The sequence below is a fragment of the Ranitomeya imitator genome, chromosome 1, assembly GCF_032444005.1.
Source record: "Ranitomeya imitator isolate aRanImi1 chromosome 1, aRanImi1.pri, whole genome shotgun sequence".
Classification (NCBI taxonomy): Eukaryota; Metazoa; Chordata; class Amphibia; order Anura; family Dendrobatidae; genus Ranitomeya; species Ranitomeya imitator.
Genome location: NC_091282.1, coordinates 947,093,092 through 947,113,726, shown reverse-complemented (window position 1 = coordinate 947,113,726; position 20,635 = coordinate 947,093,092). Strand labels below are relative to the sequence as shown.

General features: G+C 47.7%; 1 protein-coding gene across 2 annotated transcripts in view; it reads left to right on the top strand.

Annotated features, from left to right (window-relative positions):
• Positions 1-20,635, top strand: part of CENPE (centromere protein E) — a 206,619-nt gene that overhangs the window by 124,251 nt on the left and 61,733 nt on the right. Inside the window, exons 38-42 of one of the 2 annotated variants that reach the window (XM_069743664.1) lie at positions 1,844-2,050; positions 2,712-2,816; positions 2,912-3,184; positions 9,306-9,383; positions 12,295-12,399. In XM_069743664.1, the coding sequence (XP_069599765.1) occupies positions 1,844-2,050; positions 2,712-2,816; positions 2,912-3,184; positions 9,306-9,383; positions 12,295-12,399 (768 nt within the window). The remainder of the gene's footprint in view (positions 1-1,843; positions 2,051-2,711; positions 2,817-2,911; positions 3,185-9,305; positions 9,384-12,294; positions 12,400-20,635) is intronic. The other variant, XM_069743668.1, reaches the window with a different exon arrangement.

The window sequence follows — 20,635 nt, the reverse complement described above, 5'->3', positions numbered from 1 at the left end:
CTATCGTTTGGCAGACGCGTTCTGCAGGCGGTTGTCCCTCCCTAAAGAAATTAGCTGTTGGTATCGCTCAGATACTGCTGTCGTGGAAGGTGACTGGAGAAAATAGAATTAGACTTACCGGTAATTCGGTTTCTAGAAACCTTCCACGACCGCACTAATTTCCCTCCCTATCTGATATTCTTATTGGATGATTCCTGCACTTAAGTGGTAACTATACATGCTAATGTGTCCAGAAAAAATACTGGTGGTTGCAGGAAGGGGAGGGGTATTTAACCTTTTGTTTCCTGTCCCCTATTAGGGCGGAGAGACATCCTCCGATACTGCTGTCGTGGAAGGTGACTGGAGAAAATAGAATTAGACTTACGGGTAATTCGGTTTCTAGGAACCTTCCACGACAGCACTAATTTAATTAGTGCCGTCGTGGAAGGTTCCTAGAAACCGAATTACCCGTAAGTCTGATTCTATTTTTTTCTTTGCGTTTTTTCTGTTTCCCACCCTTGGGGACTGCTTTGTGATGTCCCATGGTTACCTGTGTCCCCCAATGAAGCTATAAAGAAAGAGGGATTTTTGGTACTCACCGTAAAATCTTTCTTGGAGCCTTCACTGGGAGATACAGCACCTTCCCTAATTGCCTGTACCACTTTTTTGGCCTACGTGCCTTTGTTGTTGTGTTGGTACATATGTTGCGTTTGGTTGCTTCTCCTACTGCTTTTACACTGAGGTACGTGGTGCCTGTCAGTGGGTGTAATACTGCGGAGGACGAGCTATTTTCATTTTTTTGCATAGTGTCAGCCTCCTAGCGACAGCAGCATATAGCCATGGTTACCTGTGTCCCCCAATGAAGGCTCCAATAAACAGATTTTATGGTGAGTACCAAAAGTTCCTCTTTTTCTTCTCTTGCAGATTGGGTTGGGGGCAAATTTACAGCATTATAGAATGCCGTATATCAGCCCTGAAAGGTGATGGCCAAACCTGGTGACATGATCTCTTTAAGGCTGTTTGCCCACAGTGCATTTTTAAGGGTTTCTGCCGCATTTTTCCGCTGTGGAAACGCTTAAAAACGCTAACAAAATGTATCCCCTTAATTTTCATTGCATTTTGCAATTCCTGTGCCCATGCTGCGTATTTTTCCGCAACGGAAACGCATCGTGGAAAAATACGCAGCATGTTCATTAATTTTGCAGAATTGCGGCGACTCCGCAGCCATAGACTTGTATTGGTAAAAAAGTGCGCCAAAAACGCATTAAAATCTGCAGGCGTTTTTCATGGCAAGGGTGTGCAGATTTGATGAGGAAAAAATCTATTTATATTCTGCAATGTGGGCACATAGCCTAATTTAATTCTTCAACTTTCCCCAGAGTTGTCAAAGGGTGTATAGGTGATGCAATGGAGTAGCAATTTTAACCCTGTTAGATGACTTGGTCAATAGCACAATAACGGCATCTGAGCAGTCTGACAGAACTGGAATATTTTCATGTTATGGCTGTAAATAAGTTTTGGTGGTAAAACGGAATTTATTTTAGAAACTCTGATGTAAAAACATTTTTTTCTTGGGTAGTTTGTCTTTTTAGTGGGTATGTCAGTTATTGCTTTTTGAGTTCAGAGGGGCCTCATTGTTCTGCTTATTTGGACATTTTGTTTTCAGAGTCCAAGCGCATGGATTCTAATGACATTTTACCCCCAGATAATTATATAATATAACATAACTGGGGGTAAAAGATTATTAGAATCCAAGAGCGAGGACTCTAAAAACAAAATGTCCAAATAAGCGGAGCAATACATCAAGGATATCCCCAAGATGTCCATTTCCCTTTTTATACCTTTTTATTAAAAAATGTTGCAGAACACTGAAGATGGCAACTTGCAAGACATGGAAGCGCAGTTTGCATCCTTGAGTAATGAGAAATCAAAGATTGAGGAAAAGCTTCTCCATCTTCAGCAACACATGGAAATGATGACAAATGAAAGCAATGAGCTGAGGGTCACAATTCAGAGTCTGCAGTCAGAAAGGGACCAACTGAAGGAAGACCTTGGAGAGAATGTACAAATGGCAAGTATTGGTTTTTGAATGATCTCTTATTAAAAGGTTGGGGGGTTTGTTACTTGTGGTGGTTTGTTTATTTTTAAACTTTGTGTAAGCGTTTTAATATCGCTGCCTCAGGAGCTTGTGACATTGTACAGTTCATTAATAATTAAGGATGATTCTTCCAATCACGGCAACCTGTCGGCAGTTTTTACCCCACTAAATGTCCCCTGCTAGTTTATATTATGGGGATAACCTTTCTGATTATGCACCTATATGCATTTCTTTGTGTGTTTTGCATTATTTTCTTCAAATACTACAGATGTGGTTTCCCCTTTCTGGCTGAAATACGTAATCTCAAGGCAACTCTGAAGAGCTCACGTGTATGTGCAGCACACCCATGAAGCTGAGGCCATGTTATTACACGTGTGGGATGCAGATGGACCTGTTTTGGGATTACGTGTCTCTGCCTGAGGGATGTCGTATACCAATGATAAACTACCTCCATAAGATATGAAGCTATACAGATTTTGTATTTCTGCATTATGTTCAGTAACCTCCTGAGCTCCTATGAATTAGTAGTGTTTATTTAATGAGGCAAACGATCTTGACATGGTGCCTTTAATTACAGCAAGTTGCCTTATGAATTGTGAGCAGTTTCTGAGTCGTCTTGTGTCTTCTTCCTTAGTCTATAGAAACTCGGGATGATCTTAGAAAGGCACAAGACGATCTTCAGCAGCAGATACAGATGGTAGAAGAGCTAACATGTAAAACTACATCTTTAGAACAAAAGGTATGGTGTTGGTATCAATACTATATTTTCTGTTCATATTCCACAGATATGATATAGCATCTTTGTCTGTTTTATTTGTTTTTTTTCTTTACCAGTTGGCTTCAGTTGAGAACCAATTGCGGGAAACCGTTTTGCTTTTGAAGGAAGCCAATAGTGAGCGAGAGCTTATTGAGCTGTCGAAGGAGAAACTGCTATTAGAACGGGAAGATCTTCACAATGAAATAGAGACCAAAAAATTGGCTCTGGATAAGTGTGAAAAAGAGGGATCTGAAGCTGGCCAAAAAATATCTGACCTAACTGCACAACTGAAAGCTGCGTCCGAGGAGCGGAACAAAATGGAGCTGAGAAATGAAGAATTGCAAAAACTGGTAAAGGACAAAATGAAGCTAAACTTATTGCAATGTTGCTTTAACCGTTTTGCTACCAGGACAATTTTCACACTTGACATAAACACCCCCTCTCCCCATGAATAGTAGAGTAAAATCAAGTTATGCTCCCACACTAATATATCACCTGAAAAGCTCTGAAAGTTTTGCATGAAAACATGGGCCCCAATTCATTGTTGTTTTTCTAAAGAAGCACTCCTCCCATCAGCATTTTTATCCTCTTAATATATTGCAATCATCATGTCATATAGCACTGTGTACTTACAATTGCTCATTTTGCCCTTTTACCTGGTAATGCTTCTGTTTTCAATTAGGTCTATGACATCACATGATTAAAAACGGACTAGCTGAATCCTTCTATGCTCTATGCAGAAGCAGGAGGTCACCTTTCCCTGTATGAGTCGTGAGTCGCTGGAAAAATCCCAGATGGGGAGGAAAGGAGCAGCTGAGTCAGGAGTTGAAGAGGGGAATGATAAATGCAGAGAAAAGAGACTTCCTGTTTCTACATAGAGCAGAGAAAAGAATTAGCTGGGTAAAGGCAAAATAAGCAATTGTAAGTGCAGAGTGCTGTATAGTGATTGTAATAAATAAAGAAGCACTCCCAAAGTTTTATCCTCTTAAAATGATTACCCTCTCTACCATCTGGGCTGGACTAAAGGTCTCGGTCTAGAACTATTTATTTTTCTCCTTCGCCTCATTGGGGGACACAGACCGTGGGTGGATGCTGCTGCCACTAGGAGGCTGACACTAAGGCTATGTGCACACGTTCAGGATTTCTTGCAGAAATTTCTTGAGAAAAATCTGAAATTTTCTGCAAGAAATCTGCATGCGTTTTTTGCGCTGATTTTTCCGGACATTTCCCAATGCATTATATAGTGGGAAATCCGCAAAATTAATGAACATGCTGCGTTTTTTACCGCGATTGCGGAATTCATTCTAAGTGATGGGATGCATAATGTATGCTGTTTTTTTGCGGTTTTATAGCAAAAAAACGCGAAATCAGCAACGTGTGCACACAGCCTAAGTGATTCAAAGAAAGTTTGCTCCTCCCCTGCAGTATACACCCTCCTGCTGGCCCTCAGCTAACCAGTTCTTGCTTAGAGTCCGTAGGAGGCACACGGATGGGTCTACTATTCAGACCCAAAACTCTTTATTTTATTTTTACCTTTTTACATTTTTGATTTTACTTTCTACAACGAAGGGGCGACAAATCCTTTCAATGCTCCTATTTCCCCGAACCATCAACAGGCGAGCACGGTGAGTGTCGCCTCTCCGTATCTTCTCCTGCGACGTGGGATGCCATGCCTGGGCTGATTCTTAGGGGCGACGGGCCCCTTTAAGGGCACCGATCTCCCCGCACACTGAACGGACGAGCACATGGAGTGTCGCCTCCATGTACCCTCTTCTGCAACCAGGTCTATTGCCAGACAACTGGCCCTGACCACCCGGGGGCTGAACTCCGTGGATGTACAGAGGCTACTCCCTTTGGCGTCCGAGCAGCCCCCACTGTCCCATCACTGTTAAAGCAGATGGCACAAGGAGGCGGACGGTTCCTCTCCACCTCCCTAACAAAGGGATTGTGGATTGAGGTTTATTCCTCTCTCTGCACCGTCCATGCTGCAATACCTGACCCGCAAGAAGAACAGTAGTGCGTGTGCTTTCCTGGGCACTGAAACCCAGTCATCCGCGGCGGCTCCTTGCCGGGACGCGCACCGATGGTGAGTAGATCCACTGCAGAGGCCACCGCTGACTGGGATATTCACATACTCACAGCCAGCCTCAGGCTTCCCTGTGGCCCACCTCTCTTAGGTAACGCTCCGTACGGCTGCAAAAATTTAGCCCCCGGCTTTGGCCAATGTGTAGGCCGTATCCTGGAAACCGCGCCCTCACTATGGCGTGCTAGAACAGCTCCACCCACTTTTTCTGGCACTTCTTCCCTGGCACGGGAGCGATCGCTTCTCTTCAACGCTTCTCTATTCTACCCATGGTATTGCTCACGCCGGCTGCAGAAATTTAGGCCCAGGCTTGGGCCTATTCATGGAAGTCACTAGGTTCTGCCCACATCACATCTGTGGCTCCACCCCCAGAATTGGCGCCTCTCGCCCTCTGCAAGACTTTACCACCTCTGCATCTCCCTGTGGCCATCTTGGTCCACCCTGCCGCCACACACAGGTGCTATGGTTTTGCATTAAAGGAGCACAATGACTCTGCAACCGGGTGAGGAAGTACTGCTCTCTTCCCCTGCATCTTCCCCCTGTGCTTAAAGACACATGTCCAGTATCTCCTGCCTGGTCTTAAAGGTACACAACCAGTATTCCCTGGTCTTAATGGCACATGACCAGTATTCCCTGGTCTTAAAGGCACAGGACCAGTATGCCTGGTCTTAAAGGCGCATCACCACTATTCCCTGGTCTTAAGGGCACATAACCAGCCCAGGAGCCCTCCGCTGCCGATCGCAACTTATCCCAGAGTACCTAGTTCCCTGAGTGGGCTTCATCACTGCCACAACCCATGGATTCTCTGACAAGAGACTGAATCCCTCCAAGTTTTCTAGAAACGTACAGGCGTCTAGAAATGTACACGTGCCTAGAAAACGGAAGTTTCATTTCCTGATCCCTCACCAATGATTTGCTGTGAACAAGTCTCTGAATATGGATCGGATATTGTCTTGGTTCTGAACTCCAGAACAGGATGGATTGTCCTGTTAATATCATCAACCAATCTCTGGAGATTGACGACGACTTCGGTTCTACTCTAGTCTCCTCATGAGGGACACTGCATGATCTAAACTCCCAGCATGGCATTTGCCATTCACCCAGACAGGGAGCGTCCGGATAAGCGATCCACTGGATAGAAACCTCTGCAAGCGCGGTATCCTTTTTCAGCCAATATGCCAACACGTGGGGTGTCCCCTCCACGTATACCCACCTAAGGCGTGAGGTGCCATGCCTGGTCTGACTCTTAGGGGCGACGGGTCCTTTTAAAGGGCACCGATCTCCCCACACCATCAATAGACGAGCACATGGAGTGTTGCCTCCATGTATCCTCTTCTGCAGCCAGGCCTAATGCCAGACAACCAGCCCTGTCCACCCAGGGACCTGAACTCCGTGGATGTACAGAGGCAACTTTTTGGCATCCGAACACCCCCCTCTGCATCTCCACTATTTAGCAGATGATGCAAGAAGGCGGACGATCCCTCTTTACTTCCCTGTTAAGAGGATGGTGGATCCAGGGTTCATCATTTTTACCTCTGCACCATCAAAAGAGAGCGGCGATAATAAGAGACTGCTTTTCCTGACCTTCTGCATGCAGCCGCGCATTCTGCCACTTGGCATATTAACCGGGTAGAATATTCTGTGGTATACCTACCAGTATCCCTGCCCGATGGGTCATCAATTAAAAATACAACGAACTGTCAGATGGCAAATCTGGTTCGTTCCATCTTGTCACCCCTCCCTTTCAGCGCTCTACCCTTCCTAAGCCGCCGCATGTGTTGCTAGAGCAATGGTCTCCTGGTCAGAGACCTTAACTATGTTGATTTCCAACAGTAACCTTCTCCTGAAGACGGTACAGCTGGTCAATCAAATTTCTTGAGCGAGGAGACTAGCTGCTTCATGCCTCTCGGATGAGTCTACTTGCGTGGCGCTGTCAGCAGCAAATGCCATTACACTCAGAAGGACATAATAGCTCAGAGAATGGAAGCGTACTCTGCGTTCGAAAGGTCTGACATCACTCCCTTACCAGAGTAATCAGTTATTCGGTGAGAATTTGGGAGTGTTCCCCACGCAGGAACAAAGGATCGCATGTTTCCCATAGACCCAACCAGCAGTGGATCAGTTGTCCAGGTCGGTCTAGATCTAAGGGATCTTGGTTCCTAAAAGGGGACTGAAGAGTGACTGACCCTAAACCTCAAACTTCTACCAAGCTTGACACGGTCCCCCTTCTTCGGATACAGTTCCTCCGCTCAGCCATTACTTCAACGGAAAAAGGTGGAGTTTCTGGCATCCACCGACATTCGGGATGCTTACCTTCACATTCCTAGGTTTTCCCCTCTTCAAAAATTCCTTCGCTTTCCCTTTCGCGAACAGCATTTTCAAATCACGACCTTGTCCTTCAGCCTTGCTACCGCACCCAGAGGGTTATGGCGGCTGTCCTGTTCCTCTTGCACCATAAAGGCGTTTTTGAGGATGATCCTGGAATCTTCCAGAAGGTTGGTGATTTCTCCCTTGAGACAAGGCTGTGGCTCTTTAACAGGGAGCTCGCGCACTTCACTCATCCCCCTCATTCCATTCGATTTTGTAGGAGGTTTCTGAGGAAATTTGGTGACAATGGAAGTGGTTTCCTTCACTCCTCTCGCTTTCTGCAGGTCAAACGGGCTTTCAAAGGGTAGTTTCTGAGCTCCTTCCTCATCCAGGAGAGATCCTTTCTCCCAGTTCAATGGTTATTAGTGACTACCGATGCCAGTCCTGTTCTCTTGATCATTGTTCTGGGCATCCGAACGGTATGGCTAGTTCTACAGCAGGTCCACTGCTTCTGGTGGGTGACCCCATCCGATTCAATCGGAAAATCCTACGTCTTTGCCATACGTCAATCATCTAGCAGGTACATTCTCTGTTGGGCCACACTCTATCATTCGGTGATCTCTGCACTACATATCTCAGGAGTAGAACTCTGGGCGGCAGATGCCGTCAGGGTCCCGCCTCATGTGAGTGGTAGCTTCACCCAGAAGTTTTCCATCAGATCTGCCTTCTCTGGAGCACTCCAGATGTAGGTCGGATGGCTTCCAGACTGAACGCCAATGTACTCTAGTTCATAGTTTGGCCTCGAGATCCAAAAGCCATCGCAGTGCATGCTCTGGTTCTTCCATGATACCAATTTCCATAACCCCTCTTCCACGACTTCTGAGAGCCTTTCGGAAGCAGGAAGGGCCCCAGTGATCCTCGGAGATCCGCACTGATCACGCCAGAATTTTTTCATTTGCGGAACTAGTATTTTTCCGTCTTATTGAAACAAAACTAAAGTAGGAACTTCCTCGCAGGGAATTTTCACATGTGGTTCTTCCCTATCGCATACAGTTAGATATTTGGGACCTTAATGGTCCTGGGAGTCTTACAGTAGACTCCTTTTGATCCGGACAGACTTTACTATCAGGGAAGGTCGCCCTTTTTTCTCTACGATCTCGTCATCCTGATGACTCTTCAGAGCAAGCTGCTCTGTTCTTTCGGACTTATTTTTTTACTTTACTTCCCTTATTACCTTCAAGGCAAGGTTGTCTTCAGGCCATCCCTGTCCCTTGTAACCAAGGTGGTATTGTATTTCCACAGTTATGAGGGCATTGTTCTTCCCTCATCTTTCGGCACCAGTCCACAAAACGTAATGGGTTCCCCATTTTCTGGACGAGGTGAGTGCTCTGAGTAGGTACGTCTCGAGGATGGCGTCCTTCCGAAGGTTGGACACTTTATTTGGAATTCCTCACGGTAAGAGGTCGGCTTCCTGACGCCTACAGGAAGGGTTTAACCGTTTCATCGGCCATGTTTAGCCTGGTGGATTCGTTACACCATCCAGGAGTCTTTCCGTGTTAGATGTCAGCCCATCTCCCTGTCTATCGAGGTTTCTTGGGTTCCAAAGCACGCCTGCTAGCTTGCGGGTTTGTCTAGTCCGCATGCATTCTTGATGCACTAGAATTCCCAGACTTTCACAGATGTGAATGTGTGCAGGCGGACTCTGCAGGCCACGGTGGCTTACTTGTAAGTAACAGTTTCACAAGGCCTGATCTGATGTTGTCCCCACCCAGGGACTGCTTTGGGACGTCCCACGGTCTGTCACCCCAATGAGGCGAAGGAGAAATAGGGATTTTTGTGTACTCAAAGTAAGATCCTTTTCTCCGAGCCATTCAGGGGGGGGGGGGTGGACACAGCTCCCACCCTATTATTAGCTTGTGCTTGTTATATAATTTGAAATGCCATACTCTCATAATGTGACATGCTATATGCTCATATATTGTTATTGATCTCCTACTGCTTTTGCACCGAACTGGTTAGGTGAGAGCCAGCAAGAGGGTGCATACTGCAGGGGAGGAGCTAACTTTCTTTGTATCACTTAGTGTCAGCCTCCTAGTGGCAGCAGCATACACCCACGGTCTGTGTCCCCCAATGAATGGCTCGGAGAAAGGGATTTTACGGTGAGTACACAAAAATCCCTTTTTAGTAAAAAAAAAAATAAATAAATAAATAAACCAGTCATATGTTTAAGACCTAGCGGATCGTGCCTCCACACTGGAATACTCAGATTAAACCCCATCTGGGCAAGGATCTCTCCTTTTTTGAGCTTCCCATAGTCCTGGGCGTCCTTCTGGGTGTGGTTAAAATGGGCCTTCTCAGCATCTCCATCAGGAACAGGGGCGCGACTTCAGCCCACTGGGAGATCGGCTAACTGTCCTGCTCCGCTTTTCTCTCTAACAGTGAGAGAGGCTTCCATGTCATCCTTCGGACTAATCTTCCTTGGTGCCGACCTGCCCTTGTCCTGGGCCTCTGGACAGTCGGTGGTGGTGGGGAATCTCGCAGAGAGGTTGTAGAATCGGGTTGTCAGTCTGCTGTTGCTGCTGAAATTACTGCTGCGCATTGAGGATCAGCTACTTCAGTAGTTCCTTCTTCTCTGCGGGCCTGAGTTGCAGCATAGCCGGTTTAATCAGACATGCGGTTTTCTTTGGAGTATGCATCAATTCACACTGCCCGCATTCTCCACCATATGTAAGGCAGTGGCTTTCACGTTCTTGCGGTAATGAGACAGTGAAGCAAGAAAGTTCAACTTAAATGTCTTTATTTACCAACTTGTAAAATAAATCCAAACATTATCATCAAGTTCACAGCCAGAACGTCCATATCAATCTGTTGGCAACTGCACCACCGTATGACTCACGGGTGCGGTAATGGCTTTGCTCTAGTCTCTGGATCAGGTCTGTGTTCAATTTCAGAGGCAGGCATACACAAACTTTTGCTCTGCTTCTTGCAAACCAACAGACACACCCAACCCTTACCTGAAAGTTTAAATGGAAATCGTGGACATGGGCCACTCCAAGACCCAAAGCGGAGTGAGAGACATGTCCCACTACCTTCCAACAGATCTCTTCAAAGATAAAAGCCCATGTCCTGTTGTCCTAAATCTGACTTTATTATTGTTAAAATATGATGATAATCATATTCCGCAGCACTTTACATTTTAGAGGAGACTTCTACATACAATAGACATTACAGCAAAACAATAAACACATAGATCAAAACCGATACCAAGAGGAATGAGGGCCCTGCTCGCAAGCTTACTATCTATGAGGAAAAGGGGAGACACAAAAGGTGGATGGTAACAATTGCTTTCGTTGTTCGGACTAGCCAGTGTAAGAATCGTGTGTTCATGTAATGCTGCATGAACTGGTTATCAGCCTAAGTATGTAGCAGTACAGACACAGGGCTATTAAATGCATAAAGCGTGTTAGAACATGATGAGAGGAACCTGGTTATGGTAAAAATTTTGAATGGGCAGCACAGGGATAGTTGGGATAATGTGGTGAACGGTAGGCCAGTCTGAACAAGTGCGTTTTTAGGGCACGCTTAAAACTGTGGGAATTGGGGATTAATCATATACACCTGGATAGTGCATTCCATAGAATTGGCGCAGCACCTGAAAAGTCTTGGAGACGGGAGTGGGAGGTTCTAATTATTGAGGATGCTAACCTCAGCTCATTAGCAGAACTGCGGGCACGGGTAGGGTGGTAGTCTGAGACCAGGGAGGAGATGTAGTAGGTGGTGCTAAGCCATGGAGTGCTTTGTGGGTGAGGGTAATAAGTTTGTACTGGATTCTGGAGTGGATGGGTAACCAGTGTAATTATTGGCACAAGGTAGAGGCATCGGTGTAACGATGGGTGAGGAATATGATCCTGGCTGCAGCATTAAAGACAGATTGGAGTGGGGAGAGTTTGGTAAGCGGGAGACCAATTAGTAGAGAATTACAATAGTCCGGAGAAGAATGAATAAGAGAAACAATGAGTTTTTGCCGAGTCGAAAGTAAGAAAGCGTCAAAATGCTATAAATGTTTTTGAGTTGCAGATAACATGAGCGAGCCAGTGATTAGATGTGGGGGATGAATGAAACCTCGGAATAAAGTATGACCCCACGACAGCGGGCATGTTGCTGGGGGCTAAGGGTGGAAACCCAAACGGAAATGGCAATGTTGGGCATAGGTAGGTTAGTAGAGGGAGGAAACGCAAGGAGTTCAGTTTTTGACAAGTTGTTTCAAATAGAGGGAGGACATGATGTTAGGGACAGCGGTAAGACAATTACTGGTGTTTTCTAAAAAGGCAGGCGTGATATCAGGAGAAGTGTATATTTGGGTCATCAGCATAGAGATGCTACTGGAAACCAAATCTACTGATTGTTTTACCAATAGGGACAGTATACAAAGAGAAGAGGGGGGCCTAGAACCGATCCTTGAGGAACCCCAACAGTAAGAGGAAGTTGAGAGAATGAGGAGCCAGCTAAAGATACAGTGAAGGAGCTGTCCGAGAGATAGGAGGAGAACCAGGAGAGAACGGTATCCTTGAGGCTGATGGAGCGGAGCATAGTGAGGAGGAGCTGATGATCTACAGTGTCGAATGCTGCAGAGAGATCCAAGAGAATTCGCAGGGAGCAGTGACCATTAGATTTAGCGGTTTCATCAAATAGCTTGACCAAGTCCACATTCACTCTTATTTTACATTGTAACCACGGCTATGGTTGTAATTACAAAGCTCTCATGTGGGTTCAGTATATTTCTATGTAGAACCTGGGGTCACCTAACAACTGTCGTATACGATTGACCTCACTGCCTCACAGGGCGTATAGGAGTCTAGGCGAGAAACCTCACATAATCCTCAATTATGTAAATCTGGACTATACCTGTAGCCATTCGGGTTACTGAATCAAAACATGCCCTTCTTAATTGCAGGGTTCATTAGAAGTGCATCTAAACTCCCCACTTTTAGTATAGGTTGCCTGATTTTAAGAGTGGCTGTTTCCATCTTTTTATAGGAATGATGTTTAATGGCATTTTTCACCCTTCAGTCTACAGAAATCCAAGATGATCTTCAAAAGGCTCAAGAAGAACTTCAGCAGCAGAAGCATAGAGTGGAAAAGCTGACAAATGAGATTTCATTACTTGAAGAAAAGGTATGACTTTCCCCATTGTAAGTCTCTGAATAGCAGCCATGTTTGCAGGGATGTCTCATTTGTTTTTGTTGGGGTACATATATATTTATCTATATATCTATCTATCTATCTCCACAAAGACCTCTTCGCTAGAGGGAGAATTAGAAGAAAAAATTCATATCCTGGATAAGCTGCTGAAGACAGATGTGTTTTTGGTGTGCAGTATGTGAAATCTTTGCTTGCAGACCAACTGTGTATTTTTTAGGGTCTTCAAAAACTTAAACTGAACCTGTCACCAGGATTGACCGATAAGCGATACGGCCATCACCTTTCAGGGCTAATATACAGCATTCTATACTGCTGTGTAACTGCCCCCAACCCAACCTGCAACAGAAGAAAAATAACTTTCTCCTTCGCCTCATTGGGGGAACACAGGACCATGGGTGTATGCTGCTGACACTAAGTTAATACAAAGAAAGTTGGCTTCTCCCCTGCAGTATACACCCTCATGCTGGCTCCCAGAGAACCAGTTCTTGCTTAGTGTCCGTAGGAGGCACACGGGTCTGCTATTCAGACCAAAAACTTTTTTTTTTTTTTTTTTTTTAATTCTTAAGATTTTTTATCTGGATGAAGGCTCCAATCTCCCCAAACCAACAACATGCGAGCACGTGGAGTGTGGCCTCCAAGTATCCTTTCCTGCGACATAGGATGCCATGCCTGGGCTGATTTTTAGAGGCGGAGGGTCTCTCTTAAAGGGCACCGATCTCCCCGCTCCTTCAACAGACCAGCACATGGAGTGTCGCCTCCATGTTTCCTCTTCTGCAGCTAGGCTTAAAGCCGGACAACCAGCCCTGTCTACCAGGATTAAACCCCTTGGACGCACAGAGGCACTCTTCGTTTTGGCGTCCGTGCAGCCCCACTGCTCCACCACTGTCTAGCGAATGTAGCAAGGAGGTGGACGGTTTCTCTCCATCTCCCTGTGGAAGGGATTGTGGATTGAGGGTTTTTTATCCTTATCCCTGCACCGTCCAAAAATCACCAGCGACAGCAGCTGCACAACGGAGGTACCTGCACTTCGGCAAATGTACCTGCAGTATCGTCCGAAGGACATCTCCAGGACCTCTCCAGCCTCTCCGAGTAAGTGCTGAGAAGGAGGGGGGCTCTAAGCAGTCCGGGCACAGGCAGCACACTTTTCCTGGGGAGGGGGTGTTTTTCAGGCCTGGGTAAAAATTTAGTCCCTGGTTTTGACCTTGTGCAGGCAGTCTCCTCCCCCACTATTATGCGTTTTGGTGGCCCCACCCACTTTTTAGGTGCTTCTTGTTCTAAGCGAGAGTTGCCCTTGAAAACTCGTCGGCCATCTTCCTACACCCTGTTGCAAGCTGACAGGTCCTCCGGATGCTCAGGAAGCCTCCTGCTTGCCCAGATAGCGACGTGGAGTGTGATTTTCATGGCTGGAAAACAGGACCTGGGTAAAGAGCACTGCATTAGCGCTCTCATTTTTGCTCTCTCTCTCCCTCTCCCTTTCCCTTTCAGTATCCTTTCCTCTGTAGGAACCCTGATTAAGGGGGCACATAGGAGTACATCATGCCCCAGCCTCGGGCACCTAAAAAGCCCCATAAGACTTACGGTCTTTTGAACTTCATGTAACTCCTGCCAGTCGGTGTTTCCAAAAGCTCAGAGTTCGCCGCTCTGCAAAGCCTGTGACCCCAAATGCGCTCAGGAGCCCCCAGCTGACACTGAGCCCAGTGTCGTTGGTCCCCCTGAGTGGGTCTCGTCTCTGACACAATCTATGACTTCTCTGGCCAAAGCGCTTGAAACCTTCAGATTGCCTTCTGGGGATCGTGGCGTTCGCACATCTGACGCAGAGGGACCCCCCTTCCCCCCCACACACGGGAACAGTCAGCTAGCAGGGACCGCACACAATCTAGAAACGTACAAGTGTCCACGAAAAGGATACGGCGTACGTCTCCCGTACAGTCACGTGCCCTGGCATCCGTGAGCCCCGTCTCTCGCTCTCCCTCTCCAGTCGTTGATAGCTAACTCTATTCTGAGTATGAATCGGACATCTCCTTAGATCTGGATTCGCCAGACTGAGGACGGTCAATTCTCTGAGGCAGTCAACCAAACTCTGAAGGTTGATGAAGATTCTGGCTCTTTACCTGATCACTCTGTATGCTTCAAAAAAAAAAAACAGCTTATCGTCCTCATAGAACATTCGCCATTCACCCGGAGTTTCAGCCCTTCCAGGGTTCTAGACTCTTCGGCACACAGCTGGATCAAATGATAAGAGTACCTCCTTACCCCAATCCAAGCCGAAACGTCCCTTCAACCGGAGGGGCCCCCAGTCCTTTCGTCCTTCGCCTCCTCAGGAAACCCCAACCAGGACCGTTCTTCCTCGCACGGAGACCGAAGAAAACCTTTTCAGGCATCCACCACGCTGGAGGGCTAAGAGCCACCCCGCAAGACCATCTGGATCTCGGGGCCACAGGTTCTCAAATGATGGGTCGCCCCCACCTGGAAATCCCTCCAGGGTGGGAGGCCGGCTTCTCCTGTTCTCAGAGGTGTGGCTTTCGGTAGTCTACGACGCCTGGGTCAGGGAGATCGTCACTTCGGGCTACAAGCTAGAATTTTCTTCGCCCCCAGGAAGACGTTTCCTGCTCTCTTGTCCTGCCAAACAGCCCTCCCACCTCTCAGGACTTCTCCAGGCCGTCGATTCGCTCCTCGCCTCAGGAGTCGTAGTTCCGGTGCCTCATCACGAGCGTTTTTTGGGTTCTACTCAAACCTGTTCGTGGTTCCAAAAAAGGACGGTTCTCTCCGTCCAATTTTGGACCTCAAGCGGCTGAACCACCATCTCCGGATTCGGCGTTTCAGGATGGAATCGCTACGCTCGTTGATCGCGTCCATGGAACCGGGAGAGTTTCTGTGTTCCGTGGGTATCTGAGATGCGTACCTTCATGTCCCTATTTGCGTACGACATCAGAGATTCCTCCGGTTCGCGATCCAAGGTCATCACTATCAGTTCACGGCCCTCCCTTTCGGTCTGGCGTCTGCGCCCAGGGTCTTTATAAAGGTCATGGCAGCTGTCATGACCATCCTACGTTCAAAGGGGATTCTGGTAATCCCACACCTCGACCTCTTGATCAAGGGTCCATCCCGTCAGGATTGCAGCCAGAGCCTCCAGCTTACTCTGGACACGCTTCTTCGCCTCGGCTGGATAATCAATTACCAGAAGTCTTCCCTCATTTCAACTTAGCGGCTGGAGTTCCTGGGCGTGGAATTCGACACCTCTCAGGCTCAGGTCTTTCTTCCCAAAGAGAAGTTCCTTTCTCTTCGTCGGGGGGTCAGGGCACTAAAGAGCCCGAAACCTCAGTCTCTCCGCCTTGCCATGAGGGTTCTGGGAAAGATGGTCGCCTCCATGGAAGCGGTCCCCTATGCCCAGTTCCACTCTCGTCCCCTCCAGCTGGCCCTTCTGTCGGCCTGGGACAGGAATCCACTTTCCCTGGATCGCCCCTTTCGCCTCTCCCCCAGAGTGAAAGTCTCTCTCTCTTGGTGGACGCTGTCCACCTCCATGCTGCGCGGGAGGTCATTCCTCCCTCCCCGCTGGCAGGTGATCACCACTGATGCCGGTCTCCAAGGTTGGGGGGCAGTTTTTCTCCACCTCACGGCCCAGTGCTGCTGGACTGCTCAGGAGGCATGCCTCCCTATCAACCTCTTGAAAATCAGAGCCATCTTCCTAGCCCTCATCCGCTGGGAGTCTCTCCATTCAAGGAAACCGGTCCGCATTCAGTCGGACAACGCCACGGCCGTGGCTTACATAAACCTTCAGGGAGGGACTCGCAGCACACAAGTCATGGCGGTAGTGGCAAAAATTCTGCGTTGGACGGAGGATCACGTTCCCTCTGTCAGCCGTCCACATCCCAGGGGTGGACAATTGGGAAGCCAACTTTCTCAATCGCCAGGGCATCGTGGCGGGCGAGTGGTCTCTTCTCCCCCTCAATCTTCAGCCAGATTTGCCAGCGGTGGGGCGTCCCAGATGTCGACTTGATGGCCTCCCAGGCAAGCCACAAGGTTCCCCAGTACATCTCCAGATCTCGGGATCTGATTGCCGTCGGATGCGACGCACTCGTGATCCCGTGGACTCAGTTCCAGATGCCCTAACTGTTCCCACCCCTCCCCTTGATCCCAAGGGTCGTAAAAAAGATCAAGACAGAAGGGGTCCCCGTACTTAGTAGCTCCAGATTGGCCTCGCAGGACCTGGTATGCGGAACTGGTAAACATGCTATCGGACGTTCCGTGGGGCTTCCGGACGTTCCGTGGAGGCTTCCGGATCGTCCGAACCTTCTTTCGCAGGGACCCCTCTTCCACCCGAATTCTCGGTCTCTGAATTTAACGGTATGGCCGTTGAGGCCGCGGTCCTGAAGGACGCGGGTTTTTCTCATAGAGTCATCCAGACTATAAGGGCGAGAAAACCGGCTTCCTTGCGTATTTATCACAGGTGTTGGAAGGCCTTTTTCCAAATGATGTCAGGACAACAATCTGTTTCCTATGACCTTTTCCCTTCCATCTCTTCTCAGTTTCCTTCAAGCGGGTCTAGATTCGGGTCTTTCCTTTAGCACCTTGAAGGGTCAGATTTCCGCTCTGTCCATTCTTTTTCAGAGACCTGGCCTCCCTGCCTCCGGTGAGGGCCTTCATCCAGGGGGTCACTCGCATAGCTCCCCCTTATCGGCCTCCTGTCGAGCCTTGGGACCTCAACCTCGTTTTGGACGCCCTCCAGCGTGCGCCCTTTGAACCGATTCAGGACATTTCCTTCCCATTTCTATCCTAGAAGGTGGCCTTTTTGGTCACCATCACCTCCATTAGAAGAGTGTCGGAGCTGTTGGCTTTATCCTGTCGTTCTCCCTTTGTAGTCCTGCATCAGGACAAAGTGGTTCTTCGTCCGGTTCCTTCCTTTCTACCAAAGGTGGTTTCGGCTTTTCACATCAATGAGGACATTGTCCTCCCTTCCTTGTGTCCTTCCCCGGTTCATCCCTTGGAGAAATCTCTTCACAAGTTGGATGTGGTCAGGGCTATCTGAATTTCTCGCCAGAACTGCCTCTTGTCAGGCCGATTCTCTGTTCATCGTCTCGGAAGGGCGACGAAAGGGTCTCCCCGCCTCCAAGTCCACAATTGGTCGTTGGATCCGTTCAGCGTTTCTGGAGGCATACCGTGTTCAAGACAATCGGCCTCCATCGGGAGTGAGCTCTCTACCCGGGCTGTGGGAGCTTCCTGGGCAGTTCGTCACCAAGCTTCAGCCTCGCAGGTTTGCAAGGCCGCAACGTGGTCATCCATTCACACCTTTGTCAAATTCTACAAGGTGCATACCCAGGCTTCTGCGGATGCGAGCCTGGGTAGGAGGATACTGCAGTCGGCGGTTTCTGACCGGCCGACCTAACTCCTCTTTTTCTGCAGAATATCCCGCCCTAGGGACTGTTTTGGACGTCCCATGGTTACCTGTGTCCCCCAATGAGGCGAGCAAGAAAGGGGGATTTTTGGTTCTTACCGTAAAATCTTTCTTGGAGCCTTCATTGGGGGACACAGCACCCTCCCTTGAAGTTGTACCGTGTTGGCTAACGTGCTGTTGTTGTGGGTTGGTACATAGGTTGAGTTTTATATTACCTGTTCTTACTACTGCTTTTGCACCAACTGAGTTGCCTGGTGCCTGTCGGAGGGTGTATACTGCCGGGGAGTAGTTACTACTTCTTTATTTGCATAGTGTCAGCCTCCTAGTGACAACAGCATACACCCATGGTTACCTGTGTCCCCCAATTAAGGCTCCAAGAAAGATTTTACGGTAAGAACCAAAAATCCCTCTTTTCTCTCATTTCTTGGAAAGTTGCCTTCTTAGTCGCCTTTACGTCCATCAGGAGAGTTTGAGTTAGTGGCATTGTCCTGCTGTTCCACCGTTCCTGATTCTACATCAGGACAAGGTAGTTCTCAGGCCGGTTTCTTCCTTCCTGCCTAAGGTGGTCTCTTCATTTCACATCAATGAAGACATTGTCCTTCCTTCTCGATGTCCTTCCCTGGTCTACCTCTGAAGGACTGCTTCCTTTCGTCAATCCGATGCCCTTTTCGTCCTCTCTAAAGGTTGTCTTAAGGGGCTCCCATCTTCTAAGTCCTCTATTGCCCATTGCATTCGATCAGCAATACTGGAGACATACCGTTTTCAGAACAAACTGCCTCCTCCGGGGGTGAACGCTCACTCCACTCGGGCCAATGGAGCTTCCTGGGCAGTTCATCACCAGACTTCGGCCCATGCATCGTCTGATGCAGGCCTGGGAAGGAAGGTGCTTCAGGCGGCTGTTGCGCGCCAGGCAGCTAAAGTATGTTTTTTCTTTGCATTCATTCTGTTTCCCACCCTTGGGGGGCTGCTTTTGGGACGTCCCATGGTTACCTGTGTCCCCCAATGAAGCTATAAAGAAAGAGGGATTTTTGGTACTCACCGCAAAATCTTTCTTGGAGCCTTCATTGGGGGATACAGCACCTTCCCTAATTGTTTGTACCACTTTTTGCCTGCGTGCCTTTGTTCTTATGTTGGTACGTATGTTGTTTGGTTGCTTCTCCTACTGCTTTTACACTAACTGAGGTACGTGGTGCCTGTCAGTGGGTGTATTCCTATTTTTGCATAGTGTCAGCCTCCTACCGACAGCAGCATACACCCATGGTTACCTGTGTCCCCCAATGAAGGCTCCAAGAATGAGATTACATGGGGAGTACCAAAAGTCCCTCTTTTTCTTCTCTTGCAGATTGGGTTGGGGGCAAATTTACAGCATTATAGAATGCCGTATATCAGCCCTGAAAGGTGATGGCCAAACCTGGTGACAGGATCCCTTTAAGGCTGTGTGCCCACACTGCATTTTTAAGCGTTTCTGCTGCATTTTTCAATGTGGAAACACTTAAAAACGCTAACAAAACGCTTCCCTTTAATTGCATTTCGCAATTGCTGTGCCCATGCTGCGTTTTTTTTTTCCGCCACGTAAACGCATCGCGGAAAAATAAGCAGCCATAGACTTGTATAGGAAAAAAAGCGCGTCAAAAACGACGCACACCCTTGCGTTTTTCTTGGCAAGGGTGTGCGGATTTGATGATGAAAAAATCTACCTTTTATACTTGAGTATAAGCCGAGATTTTCAGCCAAAAAAAATGGGCTGAAAGTGCCCCTCTCTGCTTATACTAGAGTCATGGTCGACGGGTGAGGGGGAGCGATGATTGTCACATTCTCACCTGCTCCTGGCACTCCTGATGCGGTCCCTGCGTGTCCCATGGTCTCCGGCGCCGGCAGCTTCTCCCCCTTTTTAGTGGTCACGTGGTACCGCTCGTTAAAATAATGAATATGGACTCCATTCCCATAGGGGTGGGGCCGCATATTCATTACTGTAATGAGCGGTACCAGTGACTCCTGAACAGAGGAAGAAGCTGCCGGAGACTATCTGTCTGGGAGAAGCTGCCAGGGACCGTGCCTGAAGCAGGTGAGTATTTAATATTTACCTTCCCTCGTTCCACCGCTGCCCCGTCTTTTGCGTCCTCTGCACTGACTGTTCATATCAGAGGGCGCGATGACTTATTAGTGTGCGCCGCCCTCTGCCTGAACAGTCAGTGCGGAGAGACGGGACGCTGAGGAGCAGCGGGCATCAACGAGAGGGGAGTATGTCGGGTTTTTTTTTTTTTTGTTTTGTTTTTTTTTTTTTTTTTTTATTGCAGCAGCATTATATGTGGTACATTGTTATATGGAGCATCTTATGGGGCCATAATGAACTGCATGGAGCATTATATGGGGCACATTGTTATATGAAGCATCTTATAGGGCCATAATGAACTGCATGGAGCATATGTGGCACATTGTTATATGGAGCATCTTATGGAGCCATAATGAACTGTATGGAGCATTATATGGGGCACATTGTTATATGGAGCATCTATGGGGCCATAGTGAACTGTATGGAGCATTATATCTGGCACATTGTTATATGGAGCATCTTATAGGGCCATAATCAGCATTTGTGCAGCATTATATGGGGCATATTTTTAATATGGAGCATCTTATGGTGCCCATCATAAATTTTATGGAGCATTATATGGGGCGTATTTTGTATGGAGCATCTTATGGGGCCCATCATGAACTGTATGGAGCATTATATGGGCCTCCTGATTTCAATATGGATATTCAAAAACACAACCTACTGATGTCTCAATTAATTTTACTTTTATTGGTACTGGTATT